The following is a 24,831-nucleotide window of genomic DNA, read 5'->3' on the forward strand; positions in this document are numbered from 1 at the left end:
TTTCAGAACCGCATCCTACTCGGTTGAAAGCTGAACCCTAAATTAATACGCTTAAGTAGAATTTTGTTCAATTTATGCGACTTCATGAAACGTAGTATAATGAAAGGCCTTTTAAATAAGCACACCCAGAGAATAGAATCCCATTGCGAGAATAGAAGTTTAAAGTTATGTGGCTCGACGCAATGCTCGACATAATGGGTGCGGAGCACATTGACAGTACTTTGATGTGAATCGAGGGTTTAAAGCGTCTTTTATGTGTCGAAATGTTTATAAACGTGGTTGACAAGCTCTCTGAGGGACCGTTAGATGATTGTCTATTTCTATTTGCATGGTTTACGGTTTTCTGTTTTTACTATTCTAACTAATAAAGAATTAAAGTTTATTTAAATGTAAGAAATATATATACAATAGTACTAAAACAATAATTTAGTCATATTGTTAGTAGTAAAACATGCTATATGACAAGTGATGTTGTGGACCAGAAATGAACCAGTACGAACGGGGAAACACCACACCTTTTACGAGTAGTAAGTCGAGATTCCCGGACGCCCCTCCCTTCTCTCCCGTTCCTAATTCCTATCCCTACCCTTAAGAAGCCGACAACTTCCCTGTAATTCCCCTTATGTTACGGGTGCTCATGGGTAGCGGTAATTACTTACCATGCCTATACCAGATGTGCCTATGCTATAAAAAAATCGAATTTAGTATTTACTTGTTTTAAAAATACCTAGATACTATTATTAAATTTAAATATAATAAAAACTACTTTACTGAATTATACGATAATACATAACCTAAACATAATGTCAAAATGAATTCCTGAACGCATTTAAGTTTACACAGATCACACTACAAATAATCTTTGTCGTAAAGTTTATATAAGTAACAAACAAAACCTTTACATACTTAATTCAAATTTGCATCTATTTTTATAGAGAGAATTCCATCTCTCACTATTTTGTTATGTAGCCGTTGTCATGTCGGTTGGCGGTAGAATATCCAGACCCTCGGCTGCGCCTTCGAAAAAGTAATTTTCAGATTAAACAGTCGTTAGTCCCTTGGAAAGTTATATTATTTATTATTTTTCGATTAGGTTTCCCATATAAGTGCGTAAAATGGATATGTTTTTGTTATAATATTTTATACATATAGTTAGAGGCTAGTAGATATAAATAGATAAGTATGCAAAATTTGTGGCCAATTGGAAACTAACTTTTTGAAAAGGGTTTCTGGATATTATGAATATTGTTGATGTTTCCTATCTGTTTATCCTAATATACATTATCATTACGAAAGTAGATTTTACATGACGGTTTAAGATTAGGTAAGGTAAATATTACACAATGACGATTGGATGAGTACCTCTATCTTACCTATTTCCAGTTGCCGCCAACATCTTGCTTTATAAGCTGTATTGGGATTTGAAGGGTAAGATTTGGCAAAGAAATTACAGAGTACTGAATCATGAGATTAGTTCTCGGGATTTTAACGCTACAGGAGTATCACCGTGATCTTTGGGTTTCATGTATAAATACTACTAGTTCCTATTTTCCTTTCGGTAAGCCGTCAATTTGTTTACCTTTCCAGTTACAGAGAACACACTTGAAATGAGTTAAACGATGTGATTACTCTCTGATGATGTATAGGAATTCGTAGATAGTACTTTGTATAAAGTCTCCAGTAATCTCTAACAAATTCGCAAATAACATCAATTACGCTTTCAAATCAAGCGGGCTTCTTTGGGGTACGTAACGATGTTAGCCGAGGCCACTAATGCAATAAAATATTTACTTTTGATATCAAACCCACTGCCTTCTATTTAGTTTATTGCATTACCCTAATCGCTGATCCGTAGCTCTGGGCGAGGTTCGGTTTACACAATATTGTTTGAGTGTACACTAACTAGATTTATCGCGATTTTCCTTTTAACCTTTTTGTAACCGGTTTTGAAATGGGAATAAAACAATTTGTAACCGGTAGTGAAATGTGATTTTATTTCAATTTAGTAACTTTCCTAAAAATTAAAAGCTGATTTCTTGTGTATAAATAATTCCACTGATTCTGTTAATTATTCAGACAAATTAAATTTAACGAACATGAATTCGTATGGGACATTTTAAAGTCTTATGCATATAATATGTACAATTGAGATGAACTGCTAAAAAACTCAAAGTTTGTTTTTTTTTAAAGTCAATCTGTTATCTTATTGTAACTTAGTAGTATATGTCTAATATTAAATAGAAAAGTTCGTACATTAAAACAATTGAAGTATTTGTACGTAATCTATCTATGCGTTTAACAATAATTTAACATAATACAAAAGGTACAAATATATGACGGACCGTTATCTACCAGGAAACCATGAGTAGTGCAGAGAAAATTGTTACCGGTGCACTAATATGAATAAGACCACATTTGAGTTAAACCTGCAATTTATTTAAGTTATATCAGGTAAAGTTATAGAAGAGAAATAAGATGCAATAATACACTCCAACGCCGGAATGCCTGACGTAACTCACATATCAAAATTCTAATTCCTTACTAATCCGAGAACGTGTTCAGGCATTTCGGATTTATAATGCATTCCACATGAATGTGGCAATTTGTGCTCACCGCGTTGGAATAGGTATTATCAAGGGATAGGCAAAATAGTCAGTGTACTAAGTCGATTCCATGGGTACATCCCGATATTATGGCTTACGTGTATTTCAATGTATTCGTAAATGATGATCATGCAAATTTCCATAAACTAAGTCATCAAGTCAGTTATGTTATAAATTTAACATATAAAAAATATATTCATACACCCAAAATAAGTACAAAATTATTTAAGTAAAAATGAACTTACGTAAAATAAAATTTATTTAATAAAATATTTATTTTATTTCAAAATTATAAAAATATATATAAAAAACACGATTGTCGTTACTTAAATTAAAAAATCATTGAATGAATATGTTGTTAATATTTTTAGTAACACTGTATTTACAAAAAATGTATCTAAGTATTTATATCAGTTGTCTAGTACCCATAACTCAAGCTCTTCTTACCTTGAGACTAGATGGCACTGTGTGATTGTCCAGGGTTGTTATTATTATGATTATATTTATTTTTTTAAAATAATATACTAAAATGCCTTCTCCAAAACAAACCAATTTACACGTACCGTGTAGACTGTCGACATAATCTTGGATCTCAAAAGATAATGTTTACATTTAATATGTACCGCTCGTTTTAATTTTATGCAAGCCACAGTTTAGCTGAGTCCTTGTATAATACAAATATACATATTAATGTATATACTCATGTTTGAGTACACAAAGTATTCTATATATTTTTTATTTATTGATATTATAAAATTACTTTTCTATTTAATTAAAATAGAAATGTCATTTTATAGTATCAATACTGAATGCATATGGTGCCAAGATGGCACCGCCTTGTTTGGTATTGGTGTTTCTTTCAGCGAGGAGTGAAAATATAAATTGATGTCGAGTTATTTTTTGTGTCGGCCAGATTTAAACTCACAATCTCTTGGGTGTAATTTAGAGCATATTGGATATAATTGCATAATGGATGCATATTTTCTAATCTTATCAAATAATTCTCTTTAACAGCAAATAAAATACGCAAGACCCCATGTGTACTAAAACCGGTCACTTTTAGTACTTAAGTGTTTATTACCTCCAAGTTTACTAGTATAAATATTTTATAGCCTTCGAGATGTGGGGCATTTAAAGTGCTACTATTACTTAAAACTATCGCAGTTTTAACGTAAATATATATCCGTATATTTCCAAGTATTTCTATTAAGATACGCATATTACATATATATACGATTTTGGCTTGTAATACAAACTATGGTGTGTAAATACCCACACACGTACGATTAATCGCAAACAAAAGTATCCTTGGTATCCAAAGTCGAAACAAAAATTTGAATCCTCGGGCAATAAATTGTTCTATATAGGTGTTTGTATTTTTAAGACATTAAATAAAGTACTAAATTATCATTTTCTTTCGTTGCGAGAAATAGAACCGAGCATGGAAAAGATTTGAGTAATATGATTTGAGTAATACCTGTTTTAATCAATAGCAATATACCATGTTCGCCAAAAAAGCGACTTCAACTGTATTATTGAGGATAACTCAAAACTAATCATTAAATTAATATAGGATTGCATCTGGAACACCAACTTTTATATGTTTAAACATTTTTGACGATTTCTTTATTTGAGAAAAAATCGTCAATATCATTTAAGATTAAAATGAGGTAATCTACATGTACATAAAAAAATATAGTTGATTTGAGAATCAACGCACACGCAATCACAAGCTACTAATCGTCCGTGTATTGACGCTCCAAAAGTAAAAAACAAAGAAGTTTTACTGTCCCACGTTTGTTTGTTCGGCCTGACCTAAATACATATCAAGTGAACGTTACTTGCCAACCAAAATAGGACCCCAATTTCAGTTGCCATTTTTTAAATTCCTAAATAAACTGTAAATGTCATTGATCGCAATGTTTTTTGTATTATTGACAATTGCAATAAATGTTTGATGATTCAATGATTTATTTTTATGACATATAATGTAAATGTGAAAATATGTTTGTATTGTTTCCTTTTCACGACTAAACGGCTGAATTTAGTAAATAACTAAAGGATAACAGCGCTCAGCCGTTTAACAAGAAAAAGGGAATGATTTTTTGCTATCTGTGCCACCACTTGAGACAAAAGAGGTTCTTTTGTAAAGAAAAACGGGTATGCCTTTCTGTAACTTTTTTTATTGTACGCAATAGATAGAAAGTTCAGTAAATGTAAATGTATGTATTTGAGACTCTATAAATTAACTGCGACTGTACATTTTAGACGGGAATACATTAATTAATAGATATTTAAAAGTTTATTCATAGACGGGACAGATTCCTAATAGTCTAAACGTGTAGATTTTACTCTTGACAAATATTTAAAAGTATATTATTCTACTCATGCTCATATTATGCTTACATGTAACTATTGTCTCATACTTCCTTTCCTAATCCCCGTATTCCTTATATTGGCAGTTACAATTTATTTCTTTCAGTCGACCATTTCCAAATTCAAATTTTCGCGCTAACGAAACAAAACGGATGAACCCCTATAGGAGTAAAAGCATTATTAATATGGCTGCTGCCAGACTTGTGTCACAGGAATATGATATTTTATTATATAAATCTGTGTAATATTTTTTTTAGCACTGCATATTTGCAAGCCATTTTTTGCATTTGAAATTTCAGTTTAAAAGTTTTGTTCGCATAAGCAGGCCTGAATCTATTAAAAGATAACTTTTGTGTGAAAATGTATACACTTTTATTAGAAGCATTACATATATATTTACATTAATTTTGGTAAATTTAAGTTATAACTTAAATTTTAAACTTAAATTTAAAAGGAGTGTTTAATGGCACTGGAACTCTTTGATTTTTAGAATTTGTAAATAAACGAAATAATTTAGCGTAACTCAGTTTGAAGTTATAATGTATTAAAATTTTCAAGACATAGATAGATTATATATATTAATAGATTTTACTAACTCAAGATTGCAGAAAATATATTGTTAATTAAATTTTAATTGATGCATGGGGTTAAATAGTAGAATTAATGTCTGTAGACTTGATGTTACGAGCAGATAGGTAAAAGGATCATAAAATAAATCAATATCCGTGCAAAGGGAATACTCAACAAAAAGCATCATTCTGTAACAATAAGGAATGAAAAGAAAGATATAAATTTATACTAGATTCACGCATGGTAACCTAATGGCTTAAAGAGTTACTATTTCATCTTAGACCACAAAGGTTGTGAGTTTAATTAACGATTCTCTTTATTCCATATAGAATTTATATCTGTCCTAATTTTAAGAATATTTGCTGTCGGTACATACATTTTAATGGAGGCAAAGATTAAAAAAATGTTAGAAAATGCTTGAATTTTTTTACACTACGATTAAAAATCTGATGGTAAAGTCGTTGGCGTACTATTTTACATCTTCTCATCGTATTAATTCCATTTTTGAAGTCGAAGAAATATATTCAGAAGCTTCAAAAAGATTATTGTGAGATTGCAACAAAATAAAGAATAAAAAGAAAGATATAAATTGTGATTTGTCACTAGATTCACGCATGGTAACCTAATGGCTTAAAGAGTTACTATTTCATCTTTACATAAGGAGACCAATCAATACAAAGGTTATCATATATGAGTTTAAATATATAAATTATAAAAACCTTATAGCTTTTTTACATAACATTTGTTTAATATAAAGTTTGGCCTCTCTGTCAGATTTTATTCCATACTTTGTGTACATATAATTAATAGGTATATATTTCGAACCACCTAATTTTAAGAATATATCTGTAGTTTAAATTTCATTCTGCATACAACAATGCAGCAATGAATAAAAAGATTGTAATTTTGTGCCCCCATTGTAACTTCGAGTCCACTGTTATTCCTAAAAAAAGAAAACGTATTTACTTGTCTTACATTAGGCAGCGTGAATTTAATACACTTAGTTTTTTTTTATGGATTATTACATGTGAACCAATTTAATATAGCAGAGATAGCATAATTTGCATCGATGGTGGCAATCAAGCATACGGCCCATCTGATGGTAAATACTAAATCCTGTAGGTTCTCCCAAGAATATATGTGTAAAACCGGCATATCCGCAAATAACACTATATCTAATCTAATGTCATTTATATAAATTAAAAAGAGAAATGGCCCTAAGATTGAACCTTGAGGAACGCCCATTTTTATAATTAGACTTTAACTCAAATCCACTAACATTGGACAGTACTATTTTACATCTTCTCATCACTAGCAACATGATTTGAATATATTAATTCCATATGTCTTATCAAATACTTTACTTAGAACTGGCAAAATAGTAGGAATTTCATTGATTGAGGGAACACGCCATTATCAACACATTTATTGAAAATAGTAGCTAGATAAGGAGCAACAATATCTATGAATGAAACTACTTTAACTGAATGCCCCAGATATCTTCCGTATTTTTTATAACTGTTTGAATATTTTTATTATTAAATTTATTAAAGTCTTGATTACAGTAATGTTTTTTCAATGTAATAACTATTAAATTTGTTTAGTCTTGATTACATTTCAAAATAACTATTGATGAGATACTAAAATACTACTATTTAAATGACTAAGATAGTTTAAGATTTGAAACGAATTGAATATTATTTAAATATTGCCATATTACAGTGATTAAATTGAGAACAATAAGCACAAATTCATTGACATGAATGAACGTAAACGATTTGCATATAGTGAAAAGGTGTAAAGGTAAATATCCCATAAAAACATTATTCAACAGATCATTCTATTCGCTAGAGTGAATCGCAACATTCCGTGCCTTTATTTCAATCGTACAATAACATGTAATGACGTCTTTTTGTTGTTGTATCGTACTTTTAACGTTTTACCTTTTCGATGGAAGTATCTACGCTGGTGAATTTGCACTTTCGACTATGAGACTTTTTGTGATTAAGACGGCTAAGTAACATTTTTGGTAACTGTGTATATTATTAAAATAAACTCGCTATAAAAGATACCAACGGGCTAATCTATCTACTACATAATTTTTAAATACATAACATGAGAAACGTATTTTCTTAATGAATTTCTTAACTATACGAAATATCAATCACAGGCAGATAAAGTATTATTTAAACTATGTGAAATTTTCTTCTTTTTTTAAAATTTATTATACTTAAGATCCTACCGTACCGTATTAGAAAACAATAAAAAATAATGAATGAAATCGGTTAAATCGTTCTCAAGTTATAACGTGAAATGGGGATTCATAATGTAGGTATACATTATTTTACTTCTAACTATAGCTCAGCGTCTTTTTTAAATCTAGCATCGCATTAAGGGATGTATAAAATATAATATAATAAAATAGAGATAATCCGATAAATTAACTAGATTAAAACATAATACAGTTTGATTTTATTATTTCTTTGACTAAAATTCAACTCGTAAATTTATACTCCCTGAAGAATATCGGTCATTTTTATGGTAGCGTCATAAGAATGCAAGATCAGATAATATTGTTGCCCATTGTCAAAAACGCAATGGTTAAGAAACATGCTTGATAAAATTTTATTCTTTTTATGTGTAAGATATAAAAAGGACCAAATTTTACTGTCACTTTCTGTGATAAATTATTCTAGCATCATATATCTTATATATAAAATTGTCGTGTCACAATGTTAGTTACCATACTCCTTCAATGTACCGATGACGATGCCATATGTTCGATTGCTTAACTGATGAAATTTTATATGCATATTTAGTAGGTCTGAGAATCGTCTACTACCTATTTTCCATACTCCTAAGCGGTAAGGATTGTCCACCCCTAATTTTTTTTTTAATTAACTGGACAAAATTTTTATTCATTTTTTTTATAATGTTACATTAAAAATACATACAAACCTAAATGTTCACCCTTCTACCACCAACCCCTACTATTTATTAGCGATATTATTACTTTTATGGCAATATAACGTTTGCTGGGACAGCTAGTAATAACTACTATATGTATGCATGTAGTAAATCACTGTTTCAATTATACTAAATTACATACAAGCTATATAGTGGAATATGTATTTATGCATGTAATCCTTGTTTAGATTTTAATAAAATTTCATGTCATAATAGCTCAAATCTCCAGTCAACATCTCGTTAAGAATTCCAAAACTTCTGATCCCGGAAAATGAAAAGATTCTAACAGATGTTGCATGCATTACAGGCAATCTTGTATAAAGACGAACAACATAATACCTATCTGTATATTTTATATGAATTTTCAGCGTTTGGAATATGTCTTTAAAATCTTTTTTATTTCCTTTTTCCGTGATAGCTCATAGAAAAAGCTGTGAGAATACAGTGCCATTATTCTACCATGATAAACTATTGCGGATGCTGATGCTTGTTTAATAATATTTTTTCTGTGGTTCTGCTCTGTGTGTATTTGATGTCATTGTTGAAGTTTTATATATTCACACAAATTTATAAACTACTTTTTAGAATGCAATACTTATTTGTAAGTAGTTATGGGTATATACATTAAAAGGCATCAATTAGGAAATAATTTATAGAATAATCCAGGTAATGGCTCTCAAGCCATTTGCCCTGTTTTTAATTAGTGCGGCTTAATCTAAGTTACTAATATTGTATAAAATCACAGCAGAATAAACCCCAGAAGGTTTCTTATTTGTTTTTTTTTTAATTAACCACTCTGAAAAAATGTTTCGTACAACGGCGAAGCTTTCGGCAGAAATGTAATATAATGTAACATTTTATGTAAAAAAACGCAACGATTGTCAACTGACAACAAATGACGTTCTGTTCTCCATGGTGACTATAAGGTTGATTAATATTTTGTGTCCATAAAGACAACATATATTAGTATAGAAGATACTGTGTATTCAAAACACAAGTAGTGCAATCCTTTGCAACACTATACTTCAGCGTCGAACGGACTCCAACCCATGTCTTAAATTTCTTCATTACAGAAATTTATTTAAAATTTACGTCTATTGTCTAAGTATTGTATCAAAATAAATTGTACTTATTTTTAATGGATAAATATAGTATGGTGTACCCGCCAGCGCGTTTAGGCTAACAGGGCACCAGTGATGAAGGTCAACTTGGTACATTGTTAGCGGTGGAGTCATTATTTCACTTTACTAACAATCTCTGTCCCCCAATCAATTGTATTAATATAAGAATATACATAAAACTAGTAACTATTATTTGCGACTTCGACTATGTATATAAAAATCCTTTCTTTGCTTTCAATTTCACTTACTTCTATGCTGTCTATTTCTCCTGTATTTTTATAGTTGTGAATCAGCTAGGCAGTTTCTCTTTATATCCTTACCTACATGTATACGTATATACAAGATCTATGTTAAATACAAAAGGACATCCATATTGCATTCGAATCATAATTCAATGATGATTGATTATGACAGTGCTTTTAAGAAAGAAAATACATAATTTTAAAGTATTGTATAATAATACAATACTATAACAATGATCTATAATCTCTCAAATAATCATACCGTAATTGCTTTTAAATTATTTGGAAGATAAGGTATATATCATACAAGTTACTGGTACGTGCAGAATTCCTACCCGTATGTTTTCCACCTTGCTCTACCTGGAGCTCTTTGTCTCGGTACATTGAGTGCCATTCACAGGCCGTTCAAGACGGAACCTTCCATTTTTTCCGGCCTGGGACCGCTCCAATCGTCGTCTATTAAAGTTGTCCAACAAAACGTAACGGTGCTCTTGAAATTGAATTTGAAGATGAGATTGGTTTGTCTCACTGAATGGGGTGTTTTTGATGGCGGCGAAATTTGAATAGTGATATTATCAACTAGAGAATTCTAGATTTTTTTATTTTGTAGAGAGAATAGAAACTTTAGATTAGCATTGGATAGTACCTAAATACTGGAACAACTTTAAAAGAGTAATTTCTTTATATTTATCGTAGCCAGTTCTAATCGACGGCCATGGTGGTTTAGCGGTTTCGCATACCGCCTTACTTCCGACAGTCGCGAGTTCGATTCCTCATATGGTACAAACATATATATTGATGAGTATGACAGTTTGTATCGGTCTGGGTGTTTTCTGTTTATGTTAATTATGTTTAAAAAAATTTATATCCGTATATCTATGCATTTATATCAGTTGCCCAGTACCTAAATTGCCCTAACTGCCTAATTTACCAGTACCTTGGGACTAAATATACTAAACTAACTAACTTACTCCTCAGAAAATATATAAAAAAATTCACTATATAATTTTGTTTCTTATTTGTACTGTATAAAAAACTAAATTCCCGTATTTTTTTGCCCATTTAGCGTTTGCCCCTTATCCCTATGCCCTTATGCCCCTAAAAATCTGGCAACTCTAATGAATAGTCCTGGGAATAAAAAAATATATATGATATCATGCGTATGACATATTAGCTTATTTGTGTTGTATCTTTAATAAAAAAAGTAAAAAACACCAATATACCTATGTAGTATTTCACCTTCCATTCTACCATGACTCCTCCTTTTCACAATTAGGAGGAGTTAAGGGGTTACATGGGTTTCACGGTTTCAAAAAATCGAAAAATTTTTTTTTGTCTTATTAAATTCTATAACATCTCTAGAATATAATTTTCAAGTTGATCCGACTAATAGTTTCGGAGATATTGAAAAGGTGGACGGTCGAGGTCAGGTATAGGCTGAGGGCGCATAAAAAGCTCATCTATTGTTAGCTGTAATTCTTGTCCCTTTTTTTTTTCTTTATATAAGGTAAACTACTGGAAAATATTTCATTTGGTGATTTCTCGTTAAACTACGAAGTTCATTTTGAGGTTATAAGTGTTTGTTGTGAATTTTATTCGATAAAAAATGCCGTTTAAAGTGTCTAGAACCCAGATAACGGAAGGTGTTCGTATCAATTATTAAATTATGCACGGTATGGACCTAAAACTTGGCCCAAATTGCCATGAATATGAAATATGGATGAAAACCGGGTGACCGCAGCCGAAAAGAAATCTACCAGCGAGAAAAGGATTCGTCATATGGAACATGATGGACAATGCAGGTGCAGCAGGTTCTCTACTTTATGGCCCAGGAATCGACGAATCAATGTAAGTTAAAAAAAATAAAAAAAAATACTATCTTTTATTGTCTCTTAAAACTTTAAACGCGTTTTTCTCAAAACTATGTTTTCAAAGACGGTTGTCAAGATTTCTCGCGAACTACTCAACCGATCTTGATGAAATTTTACACAGGTCTTCGAGATATCATTTACAAGGTCTTGAACGAAGGACTTTTTTTTATTTTAATTACAACTATTTTAAAAAAAAAAATGTCGAGAAATTTTCATCGAAATTTGCATTTTTTTTATAAAAACGTCTGCCAAAAATCCAATTTTCATTTATTTTTTTTTTCCTTCGTCCAATACCTAGTTTATTGTTTTTACTAAAACACGTATTTTTTATTTTTATTTCAGATGATCCTGAAAGAAGTTCTATATACGCGGAGGCACCTTTTTTCATATGCCGGAAATGGCGTCGTAATGACCGCCATTTTGATATTTTTTTTTGACAATTTTGCAAAATGTTTATTAAATATGTATCTTTTAAATAAAAAAAAATTCATTAAAATATTTCATTTTTTATATGTAAAAAAAATTATTGAAAAAAGGCCGTTTTTTGCCCGAGGAAACCCATGTAACCCCTTAAGATATTTAAGTAATAAGATATATACGTAGTCATATAAAGTATGGTTGTAAGTTTAAAGATCATCATTATTGTAAAGAAGCAGAATGCATCGGTGATCTTCTACGAACACATATTTTTATTCAGGGAAAGGGACTACTGATAAAAAGTACAATTTTCAGATATGTTCGATGAATAGCGCTTTCTTCTCAAGTTTCCTTATAGTTATTTATAACGCGCCATTTACTATTGAACGGACCATGTAACTTTTTAGTATATTGTCTTAGCCATTTTAGGGGATTTTAAACCTTGTAACTTGAAGATTGGTTCCGTTTATAACTTTTTTAATTGTCTGTAGCTATTTATATGCATCCCAAAAAAAAATTAGACAACTGTTTTATATAAATGATTAATATTAATTTTTTTTTTAATTACTAACTTCCATTTCAAGTCTCAAACCAGAAGAACCGTCATAACCTGTGGACAGTTACAATGATGACCACAGATAACTCTGTTAAAGCATAACTAGACACACAATTGTATGTCCAAATCAGCCTTTATCATTGAGTTGGACAACAGATAGGGGTTTAAATTATGAGTTTTTGTTACAGAACCCTAAAAAGGGCCTGGTATTCATTACGCGATCGGTCATCGGGCGCTCGAATGCCCACTCTTCATACGACTTATCTCGGCCAATATTTCAAAGATCCATTGAAAACGGACAATGGACTCGAGATTAAATTCTGAAAAAGAGCCTTCAAAATAAAAATTATTCTGCTGTTCAAGTGTGCAACGGAAGCCATCGCTTTATACTTGTACCACACAATATTTTTTTAATATTATTTATAATAAATAACCCTGGACCATTAACATAGCGCCATCTAGTCCACGTAAGCAGAGTTTCTGTTGACAACTGATATTTTTTTTTGTTAATACATACATAATTTACTTAGAAAACACCCAGACCGATACAAACAATTGTACTAATGAATACAAATGTTTGCATCGTGCGAGGAATCGAACCCGCGACTATCGGAAGTAAAGCGGTGTACTCAACTGCTAAACTAAATTTGTTATATTGTTTTTTAAATCTTCTTTGTGTGAACACATCATATTTGAATTAACTTTGCTATTAAATCTATACAGACCTATAAATTCCTCATAAAAAACCTGGTGAAAAACTTTTCAATATTTATGATGAAATGTTTATAATTACATTCTAATGAAGACATAATGTAGTAGAAAACATATAATATTGTTAACAAACATTTGCTATTCTAATGGATAACATACTTATCTCTATCTACCGCTCATAACCTGACCCAAAGGCATATGGTTGCTGAGAAAGTGGAAATTTCCAATCGCTCTTTATCTCGATTGATTCAGGCAGGTGAATAATATATAGGGATTACATCTTCAGCTGCTGATTACCATACTTTTGTGTCGTCCGCTGAATAGTATTTGGGTATTTTTTCAGCTACCTGATTTTAATATAGGATGGATCACATTTAAGCTTCACAAATGTTAATGTTGCAGTTTATGATAACAAGATACCTTTATTATTTTTTAATATAACTTGAATGACAAATACGCTGGTCGTTCACCTGTTGGAATGTTTCGACCATTACCTATAAACATGAACAGTTCTATGTACATAATATCAAGTAATTTTATAACCATGTTTTACAACAAATATCCTTTAAACAAAATATTTCTAAAGCAAGTACATAGTTACTTGATAGCGAATACTGGATTAGCTTTTAAAAAACACCTTGTAAATATATAACGGTACTCATACTTCTACGTAATTTATGTTAACCAAATTATTGCGTACTATAATTTAATATTAAAATACACGAACTCTAACTATTAATATGGACTACTGTAGTTTTTAGTCTCATTATATTAAAAAGAGATACACAACTTTACGTTTCTAATCGTAACTTAGTTTGGTATCAATATTTTTGGTTCAAAGATTTATCGAGTTGTGTAGTTTAAGAACATAGCTTGAATTTATCAAGATTTTATATTTACAATCTTTTTCTTTGTCGGCAGGTGTCCGACGACATCGGTTACGTGATATATTCTGCACTGGGGAGCTTCTACATCCCATCGTGCATCATGGTGTTCGTGTACATTAGGATATACTTCGCAGCTAAGGCCAGGGCCAGGAGAGGAATCAGAAAGAATCCAAGACCAAGGCCGGTAAGTCACTTACACTGTTTAATTAATATATTTATTTATTTGTTCGCAAATCCTGGTACCTATAACTATTTTAAATATTGTTATCTACCAATAGTCAAATTTCTTCGTTCATTTTGTTCGTACTATAAAACAAATGATATATATTGTTTATAAATTATTTAATAATTATACAAATGTTGAGATGGTTGGTGTGACAAGAATTGATAAGATAAAGAATGAATACATTTGAGGAAACATGAAAGTGGCACTGGTGTCGCAGAGGTTGAAGAGTAATCATCTGTTGTGGTATGGGCATATAATACATAAGAATGAACATAATATTTTTAAAAAGGCGTTACGTATGAATATGTATGGTTATAAGGGTAGATACCGAAAAAGAGAGGGATGGACTGTGTGAAAGATAATATGCTAAGAATGGGAGTAAATAACGAGATGACTTCGAACCCCTTCCGATCGCTTGAATGGAAGAGAAAACATACGCCGATCCCAAATAAATCGGAAAAGAAAGAAGCAAATGATGATTCAGACTGAAATATAACAATTGCCACTATATTTCTAGCAGAAACAGTTAAGTCAAAATACTCAGGTCAATAATGCACGAAATAATAACAGTATTTGTAATCTATTGCGTACTAACTGAAGTAAATTCTGTTAATTTCTAGAACGAGCAACAAACGAGCTTCAGTAACCCGCCCAGAGGGACGCGGCCAATGCCTGCGACCCACCCCATGCCGGCTGGACATCTTAATACTAACAATAATGGGTAAATTGTTTTTGTCTCTTTTAACTCTAATTAAAATTGAATAAAAGCAACACAAGCTGTTGTCCCTGTCGCTCAAAAACAGGAACTAGTAAAATACTTCTACCTAATAGAAGACGTCAAACAAATAACACTATTTTCGAATATTATGAACGTCTAATAAGTATAGATACTAGAATATTTTCTATTGAGTAGGAATTATAAGCTTGCAACGTGCACGTGACTCTCTTAAAATGATATTCCAGTATGTTCTATAATATATTTATGGTAAGAACTTTTTATTACATGACATATACTCGTATTTTATACATGAAGTAGATTATTTTAAGTATAAAAACGAACTGAAGTTTAGGTTTTCATACATTTTGCTACAAAATGTACACAATTACCTATTTAGTTCCTGGGATTATACTGTTATGCATATAACAAAATTGTTCTATAGAGGAGCACTCAAATGTTATACAAAGTTAGAAGTGACCAATCTCTTCTAAGTTTACTTTCAGAATAGTATATTATTATAATTGATTGGTTTTTTACAACTTATACTCAGTTATGTATTAGAGGTCAATTACTTATCAGTGCTCTGTATAAAATATATAAATGAGTACTCGTGAACCAGCAGAGAAAGCGAATGAGTATTTGCTGCATCGTAATAACTATTGATAGAAAATGGATGGATGCTATCTGGATATTATCTGGATCCCAAAATCGAATACCTAACCGCAGAATACTATTTCAATGCATATATAATGTTCATTTATCATGTATATTTTCAAAAAAATTTCAGATAAATATCAGCTATGCTATCTGGCCTATTGTTTCAGAGAATTTACTGTAGATTTGTTTATCATTATAATTAGATAGTATAAAACAAAGTCGCTGTCGTTGTCTGTCCCTATGAATGCTTAATTTTTTAAAACTACACAACGGATTTTGGTACTTTTTTTAATAGATAATGTGATTCATGATGAAGGTTTATATATATAATATATCTACACCCGTGCGAAGCTGGGGCGAGTAGCTAGTTTAATATACAAAATTAACCTGGAAACTCTTAGCACTATATTCCGCAATCTAAACAATTTCCAGTAGTCTAATTAAATAACACAAGACGGTATGTAGTTATATATTCTTGACCATGCGTAGATATATCATGGATCTTAGGAAAAAGTAGGATAGTTCTGTTCAGTTAATCAGTTAGTTGGCGCTATGCCGAAGGACAATGACAGGACGTGCAAATTGCATTTCAATTTTTTGTCTCTTTGGCATAATGCCGGTAATTATGATTACAACCCAATATTATTATTATTAGTTCTGAATGATTAATATTTTAGATGTATGGTTTATAAATTTAAAAAAAATAATATGATGTTTACTTATTGACTAAAGCCTCTCTGTGAATGATTATTTGGGTGATTAAATACCTGTGCTAATTGTTCAGACGAGGGTTTTTCTAAATTTTAATAATGTCAGACATATTTGAACTCTATGTGATGTTATTTAAAGATATTTATTTCTCGTCTATTCTTTTCAACTGAAGTAGATGAATATAACATTTATCTATAGCTTAAGTGTCTTATATCAATCAATCATTTTGCACTTAGAAAGTAAATTTGACATACAGATAGATAAAGAGACAAAAAAGTGTTTGTTATCTTTTCTTCAAGTTAATTATTATAATTTGCATATAGAGGACTCTTTTCATCCATTATCTTTCTACAAGCATGGCTACCCTTCCCTCGAGAGATAGTTATTATCACTCCCAAATTATGAAATGGCTAGACGGTAGGCAATCTTATGCAGTTTTTTTACTTGCAATTTTATAATGATTTGGGTACCTACTATTAATAAAATGTTTATAAAATATATGACAAAAGACGATGAAATGCTAAATATGTTGATAATAAATAAGTACTACAATATTAAATACAATTAATAATGTCGGAATTTAATAGAATTTAACAGAACTATTGTATCGGAAGATTGGCTTAGTAATTTACTACGCCAATGAGTTGGAAACATTCTCATATTCACTGAATGTAAATAACACAATCGATCGGACTGTTTCTAATAATAAAATAGTACACAATTTATGTCTGTCTAACTATTAATAAAAGTATCATATGATTACTATCGTACAGATTGTTGACAAATCACAAGAGTCTGTAATACTAGGAGTATTTTTGGTGTATATTAATGAAGTAATTTTGATTTAATTTGTTATCTTCTACTAATCTTAGATATATCACAGATTACATAATTATTACATAAACAAGATCTGAAACCATAATGAAAAAAATACAGCCAATACAGCATAGATATAATAATTATATATATTATAATATAAGAATTTATTCTTCGATATTAGAAATTCAAAAATACATAGAATCAGGTCTACCATTTAAAGAGAGATAGAACACAGAGAATTTGACTAAATTTAATAAAATGTCATTCCTTTAGAAATCATTTATGCTTCCATATAGTGAATATATAGTTTCTCGATAACTATATATTCTCCATACAGAAGCATAAATGATTTGAAAAAAAAGACAGACTTAGATCGACATGGATCTATCGACGGAATTCATGGTTGAAATTTTTTATTAATTAGTATTAATATTATTTGTCGTGCTTCCAGGGAAACTCAAATATCAACTATAGAAACACCGCAAGTTCAAATACCAACAGTGACGTGTGATTTAGCGTCAGACATATCGACGAGCGAAGCGGGGGATACCGTACCTCCTCCACCAGACGAACGAAAAGATACGTTAAAGGTAATATTAAATTCCTTTATATATACTGTTGATATTAGCGAACACGTAGAGAGACTTCGAAATAGAGACTTATAAACGTTACTTGGAGTCATGTTCTATGGTCACCACTCACGCATTCCATTGGTTATATACTTTACGAACTCGCTACACTTATCTACTCTCGAACTCGGGCATGCCAAACCAATCTTGGTGATTAATAATATTCTCAGAGAATTAAAATTTGAAATTTATTTTCACAATTAGTTATACTTTCTTCTCGAATCAAAAGAAAAAGTAGTTTTATACCACGGTAAATAAATCTATTGATTCTTCATAATAAGAAAATAGTACGTATACTATTTTGTTATTATGAAGAATCAATACATTACAATACAATAATGTAATGAAATTAAAATTTTATTTAGAAAGTAATGTGCATACATACGAATGTTAAATTTCCCATAGTTCTTGCGTACTCCTGATACACTGCCTTTCTTTCGCAGGTGGTAACATCAGCGCAAGTAACAAAAAACCCATTAGCGGCGTGTCCTCTGAGAAGTTCATCGCTATCTGTGAACGGTGAGCTACAACTGCAACAGACACGGGGCCGGGCACCGAGCGTGGCCATCGACGCTGACATGGTATCTGAACTAGAACCTTCTTCCTCAGATTCCGGTGTCGTAAGCCGCTGCGGAGGAGTCAAACCCCTAAAGCTGAGGATCTTCAAAAAATCCGACAGGAGACAAGAGAAATCTCAGCCCAGCAGGTCCGAGTTAGAACCGGCATTGCCGAAGCCGCACAAGCCTAGAGATCCCGAAAGGGAGAAGAAACGATTGGCCAGGAAAAAAGAGAAGCGTGCTACTTTAATATTAGGCTTAATTATGGGCAGTTTCATAGCGTGTTGGCTGCCATTTTTCTTTCTTTACATTTTAAAGGCTGCCTGCAGACAGTGTGTCATACCGCCTAATGCATTCGCAATCGCATTTTGGCTTGGTTACATGAACTCTGTGCTAAATCCTGTAATATATACGATATTTAATAAGGACTTTAGGAGGGCGTTTAGAAGAATATTGTTTAAGTGATGTTTAGCTTACCTGTGCTGCTATAGATGTGTCGCCAACCGAATTATGTTGGCTCAGCGGCGGGCAGCACCAGGTCTTTACAATGTACGTTAATCGCATCATACTCGTACGTCACCATCACTTGTTGTCATCTAATGCTGAGTAGATTGTGATGAATTGGGATATTTGGTTGCTGATGTAAGAGCAGTTTTTTTGTTAACGTTTTCATTTAAACAATAACTTTTATATTATCTTCATTGGAGTCATATTTTGTGAATGAAAATGAAACAGTATTCAAAGTACTAAAATTACATGAATCAAGTATAGATACACTATAAGAAACAACATTATTTATAATATTTCAAGATTTTAATAAATCTTATTCATATTTTTATTTCAAATGAAATCCCATGAAATCAGTAGTAACTTAAAAAAATATATAATCTCTTGCGTCAACATCCAAAGAATAGAGGGTTTCTTAGAAAATAGATTTAATCTATTTAATAGGTAATAGCCATTTGTAATTTCTTAGGTCGGCTTGTCTTTAGATTTTAGTAGAAAAGTCATTTCATGTAAAATTAACCACCAATAATAACTGATGGTAAGTAGTAACCGTCACTAATGAAGAGCGCCACGAACATCACGTAATCGAGAATCTGACGCCAGAGATACGACTACTCATGCAATGCCATTCCGAAGAAATAAGATAAATTTAGGTAGTATGTATCCTTAGACTGTAACTTCATATAATAGAATCAAGTCTAATATCTAATAAAGTATAATAGCTTAATAAATTTATATTTTATAATACACAATTTTATTCCAAAGTATTCCTGTTGTAACTTTCAATCTACCTCTCTCTCTATCACAAATAATACTGAATGCTTATAAAAGTGGACGGATACTGAAGATATGATCCAAGACACACGATTATCAAGTAGTATGGAAAAGATGTTAATCTTTACATGAAATGACTAAGAAATTAATTTGCTATAAAAGAATATATTGTAAAGAAATAAACTCGTTTCATTTATTGTAGTTTTTTTAATATTAGTAGTGAAATTTGTATAGTTAAACATACTAAACTGCAAACACACTAATGGATTTGAAATGATTATATATACTTATGATAATGTATTACTTTAAACACTGTATTATATATTCACTAAAGGAATTTCATAGCTTTAACATGAATATTTTTAAAAACATAGCTTATTCTTAATAGGTAGCATTATTTAGAGTTTCTATACCATGCTAGAGACATTCCAAAATATAAAAATATATTATTTTCATGTATTTAATTGTAATATAAAATTACCTATGTTTCATTAAATATTTAGTACATTAAAATACACTATATAATCACAATATAGATAAATATATATTTGTAGTACCTATATATATATTATAATAATTTGAAAATGTATATTTTTATATTTATGGTAATACCTTGCAGAAATACCCATACGCTTAAGGTACGTACAAAGTATTATAGATTTTTTTAGAATTTATTTGCAGAAAGTGAATGTGAGACTCTTATATACATGCCCATACATTGAAGTAATCCTATAATGTAAACGTGTATACTTTTATGGGAAATCAGAAGTAAATTATATATATATATATATGTATATTAAATAAATAGACGCTTAAAATTATACCTCATTTTATTAATAAATCTTAAAAAAAAATATTTATTCAAAATATAAATATTAAAATCAGATGTCATTTTTAAATATTGTAATTTCCTGATTTCTTATAAGTAAAAACCTTTTATAATGCCAACACGTCATTAAAACTAATTCACATAACATTCTCATTAAAAAACCGATTAAATTATCATTGTAAAGATGGGGTGTATAAACTGAATTAGTTATATTGTGAACATTTAACTTCAATTGGTTCTTAATCTAAGTCTGTAAAATTCAATTAATTTAAAATAGGTATATTTCATTTCAAACAGTAAGTTGAACAAACGTACATTATTTATTAATAAATTTTTATTAAATATAATTATAGTTATATTAGCAACGTTACCAATGTTCTCAATATAGCAATTCTCTTCTAGGATAAATCTATATAAATAATAAAAAAATGACTGTGCCTCTGTGCCTATCGAACGAGCACTACACAACAATAAATTGCACTTAATTGTATGTATATATTTATGTCATAAAACTAAGTTTTAACAATTAAGTTATATCAATTAAACCGTCTTTTTAATTAAAAAATGTTAAAATAATTTTATTAATTGCGCTGGCCGCATATAACTTTATTTATAATCAATTTTTGTTACTTCAAGTTTGTGTAAATATTGTACTTATATAGAATAAGATATTAAGTAGAAAATGATATTAAACCTAAGATATTATTATTCCAAAAAAGAACACCAAATACTTCGTGTAAATTGTTCTAAACTTATGAATAAATTTTATCCAGATAAATCTTTACCTAACTACGTAAATACGTATACCAATCCATTTGGACTCATTTTATTTCCTATTACTATAAGACTTTTCTTTGTATTACCCATATAATAATTCTCGTTATTCTGATTTAAATTAAAAATATAACTGTTGAAATCATACTTATGATTAGGTAAAGATACCTTTATATGTATAATTTTAATATAAACTTATACATTTATCAACTATACCTATGACTGATGATAGTATAGTTATATATAAACCTTTTCATTCTACTTATACTATGTGCAAGTTTCAAATATAGTGCATATATATATATAAATGAACAACAACGACAATTTAATTCTAAATCGATATAAATTAGATACTGCGTTAGACATTTTAAAATAAAAATTATTGAAATTTAAAACTAAGTAGCGAATAATTATTTAACTGTAAGTAAAATAATAACACTGCAACACCATTGCCGTATTCGCTGTATATTAAATATTTAGGATAATAATAGCATTATCAATGTGTATGTACTGAAATTAAGAGCAATAGCGAATGAGCAAAAATTTTTTGATATTAATTTTTTCTCTCTCAGTAAAAATTTTCATATAGTCTTCCAACGTACATGTGATCTTAATCAAATAATAGTAGTAACTTTTTTGGTTTATGTTTTGTCGTAAATAACACCAAATTCCATTGTAAATATCCTTTTTTCCAGCAGTAATACTCGTTAACAATGTTTCGTTTCATAGTCGATGTTTAGCAGCTCTTTATTTAATATTATTAATATTAATAATGCGGAGTAACAATCTAGAATTGTATCTAGAACCTCATAATTAAGCACCGAGCCCTAGCTGGTTGTGTGGGTTCTATTTAAAAAAGTACGGAAATATACATGTTTCTGATTAGAAAGTTCACTAAGCACTATGCCATTGCAAGTGTATTGTGAACTAAATTTTTTTTAGAAGTAAACTTACTATTAATTGCAATAATTTTTAATAACAAATTTTTAAAAACAACTATTGATTGACAAATTGTGAAATATTCTAAGTATATCATGCGTTTTCCAATAAACATACAGGTTTTTGTACAGTCTCTAATTTTGGGTAAATTAATAAAAAAACGCCAGTATTCTTATTTAGTATAAAGAAATCATTTAAAATGTTTCATAAATTTAATATTATGTCAGTTATATAATAGGCTATTCTGTACTATTTAAAATCTAGCTACTTGTTCAATAAATATTGTTCTAAATTTAATAATATAATAAATATTAATATTTATACTACCTACTTATAGTTAGTTATATTGTAACCTATATAGAATTTGTTAAATATTTTAATTTTAACATTCGGAGTGTGTTACGTTTATATTGTTCTTTATTATAAATTATTATTATTATCGTCTAGATCATACGATAATTATTATAATTCTTATCGACTCAAAATGTAAATGAAAAAATATACGAAGTACCAAATATACAAATTTTAATCTTTAACGTTTGTTTTTACTCAGAGACACCAATTGCAGTCAACTATTACTAACTTCTGAACATTGGTCTCTTACACTATAAATTACCACAAGGTAAAATCTTGTGCCAACTGCAAACTCTGTTTTGCCATATAAAGTAAAACTGCTATAAAAAAGTAGGGGTTTTAGTTAGGGATTGCTGAAGGGTGAAAATTTAGGCTTATATGTATTTTTTAATGCCACATTACAAAAAAATTAAAAATTAAAAATTTGTTAGGTGTGGCCAACCTACTATATATAATATAAAATTTCTTAAAAATCGGTCCAGCCGTTTCGAAGGAGTATGGTAACTAACATTATGACACGAGAATTTTGTATATAAGAAGATGTCGTAAATTGAGAATATTGCTTTTTTTAATAACTCTTTTAGTAACTAGCATATTCACAAAACACAAATTACTAACAACAAATTATTGATGTTGAACAAATTACCACACGAGACCCTGTCTTTTATTTGATGTAACCCATTTTCAGGACTATAGAAGCGATTGTCTATGATTTACGTACTAGTTTTAATATGGCTCACTGAAGCCCTTGATCAGCAACTGTATAAATAATATAATTTTCACATAACTAACTGACTACCACTGCCGTAGTAAATAATATGTGCCAACTCCATGAATTGTATGAATACTACATCACGAATTGACTTTAGATTAATAAATGCCTACTTTGGATGAAAAGATTTGTCACTTAATCTCTCTGTTGAAAGCAACAAATTTAGTGTGATAAATTACTACGTCGGCGGTATTTCACAATACTATAAGGTGTATAAGAGAATTAATCGTTACCTAAGTAGTATTTAAATAGAGGTAACCTTTATTACGTAATATAGAGTCTATATCTACAAAAAAACGTATGGACAACTATTGAACAAAGCATATGTAGTAAATGCTGTTTGATTGTGAGTTTAAAACGCATCTCAGCATCATTAATAGTTACTATCAGTTACGTATCTAATTAAATTATTAGGAGCCACTTGTACAATATTTTAATAATATTTCTTCTTACAACCTTTAATTTTCCTTCTACTTACAATAATAATTTAGATCACTCTTAAAAGAAAGCATTTATGGTGGACGAAACAAGTTTCAAGATTTCGGGACGGATAGAGAGCAAAGACACTACTATTTCTGTCTATTCCTTATGGAACCATTTCTAATTATCAGACAAGTGATAATCCGATTCAGAATTCACGTCTGTAAATTCAATTAATTAAAGGAAGTTGTAACGCAAGTTTAGTTTAAGGCAAGATTGATTTCGCGATTACAAATTAATGTAGAGAACGTTATATACTTATGAGTATATATATAAATACACATACACAAACCTAAAAATCTACAACAGATTAACCCTTTTTAAAAATAATAATATTAAACCTAAACGTACTATTTTATATGTAAACTAGTTTTTGCCCGCGGCTTCGCTCGCGTTAGTTTTTCCCGTTAGGGGTGGAATTTATCAAAATCCTTTCTTAGGGGATGCCTACATCATAGTAGCTTTATGCATGCAGTCTCAGCCCGATCGGTTTAAAATTGACAAAGTTTCATATATACTTTCATCCCCCTATTATCCCTTAATTCTTATTATCCCTTTGGGGATAGAATTAATCAAAATCCTTTCTTAGCGGATGCCTACGTCATAACATTTACCTGTATGCCAAATTTCAGCCCGATCCGTCCAGTGGTATGGGCTGTGCGTTGATAGAACACTACGTCAGTCACCTTTGAGTTATATATATTTAGATATTTCAAACAATTTAAAACGTATTCAATCACCTAGACTATAATGTATAGTAATAG

General features: G+C 30.1%; 1 protein-coding gene across 2 annotated transcripts in view; it reads left to right on the forward strand.

Moving 5' to 3' along the window:
- Nucleotides 1–20,170, forward strand: part of LOC131841234 (alpha-2Db adrenergic receptor) — a 268,521-nt gene extending 248,351 nt beyond the window's left edge. Inside the window, exons 3-7 of one of the 2 annotated variants that reach the window (XM_059189514.1) lie at nucleotides 14,356–14,505; nucleotides 15,168–15,268; nucleotides 17,904–18,042; nucleotides 18,525–18,600; nucleotides 18,691–20,170. In XM_059189514.1, the coding sequence (XP_059045497.1) occupies nucleotides 14,356–14,505; nucleotides 15,168–15,268; nucleotides 17,904–18,042; nucleotides 18,525–18,600; nucleotides 18,691–19,103 (879 nt within the window). In that variant the 3' untranslated portion in view covers nucleotides 19,104–20,170. Of the gene's footprint in view, nucleotides 1–14,355; nucleotides 14,506–15,167; nucleotides 15,269–17,903; nucleotides 18,043–18,524 lie in introns of both variants that reach the window. The other variant, XM_059189513.1, reaches the window with a different exon arrangement.
- Nucleotides 20,171–24,831: the final 4,661 nt, after the last annotated feature.

The sequence above is a fragment of the Achroia grisella genome, unplaced genomic scaffold, assembly GCF_030625045.1.
Source record: "Achroia grisella isolate CSIRO2021 unplaced genomic scaffold, CSIRO_AGI_Agris_v1 utg1576, whole genome shotgun sequence".
Taxonomy (NCBI): domain Eukaryota; kingdom Metazoa; phylum Arthropoda; class Insecta; order Lepidoptera; family Pyralidae; genus Achroia; species Achroia grisella.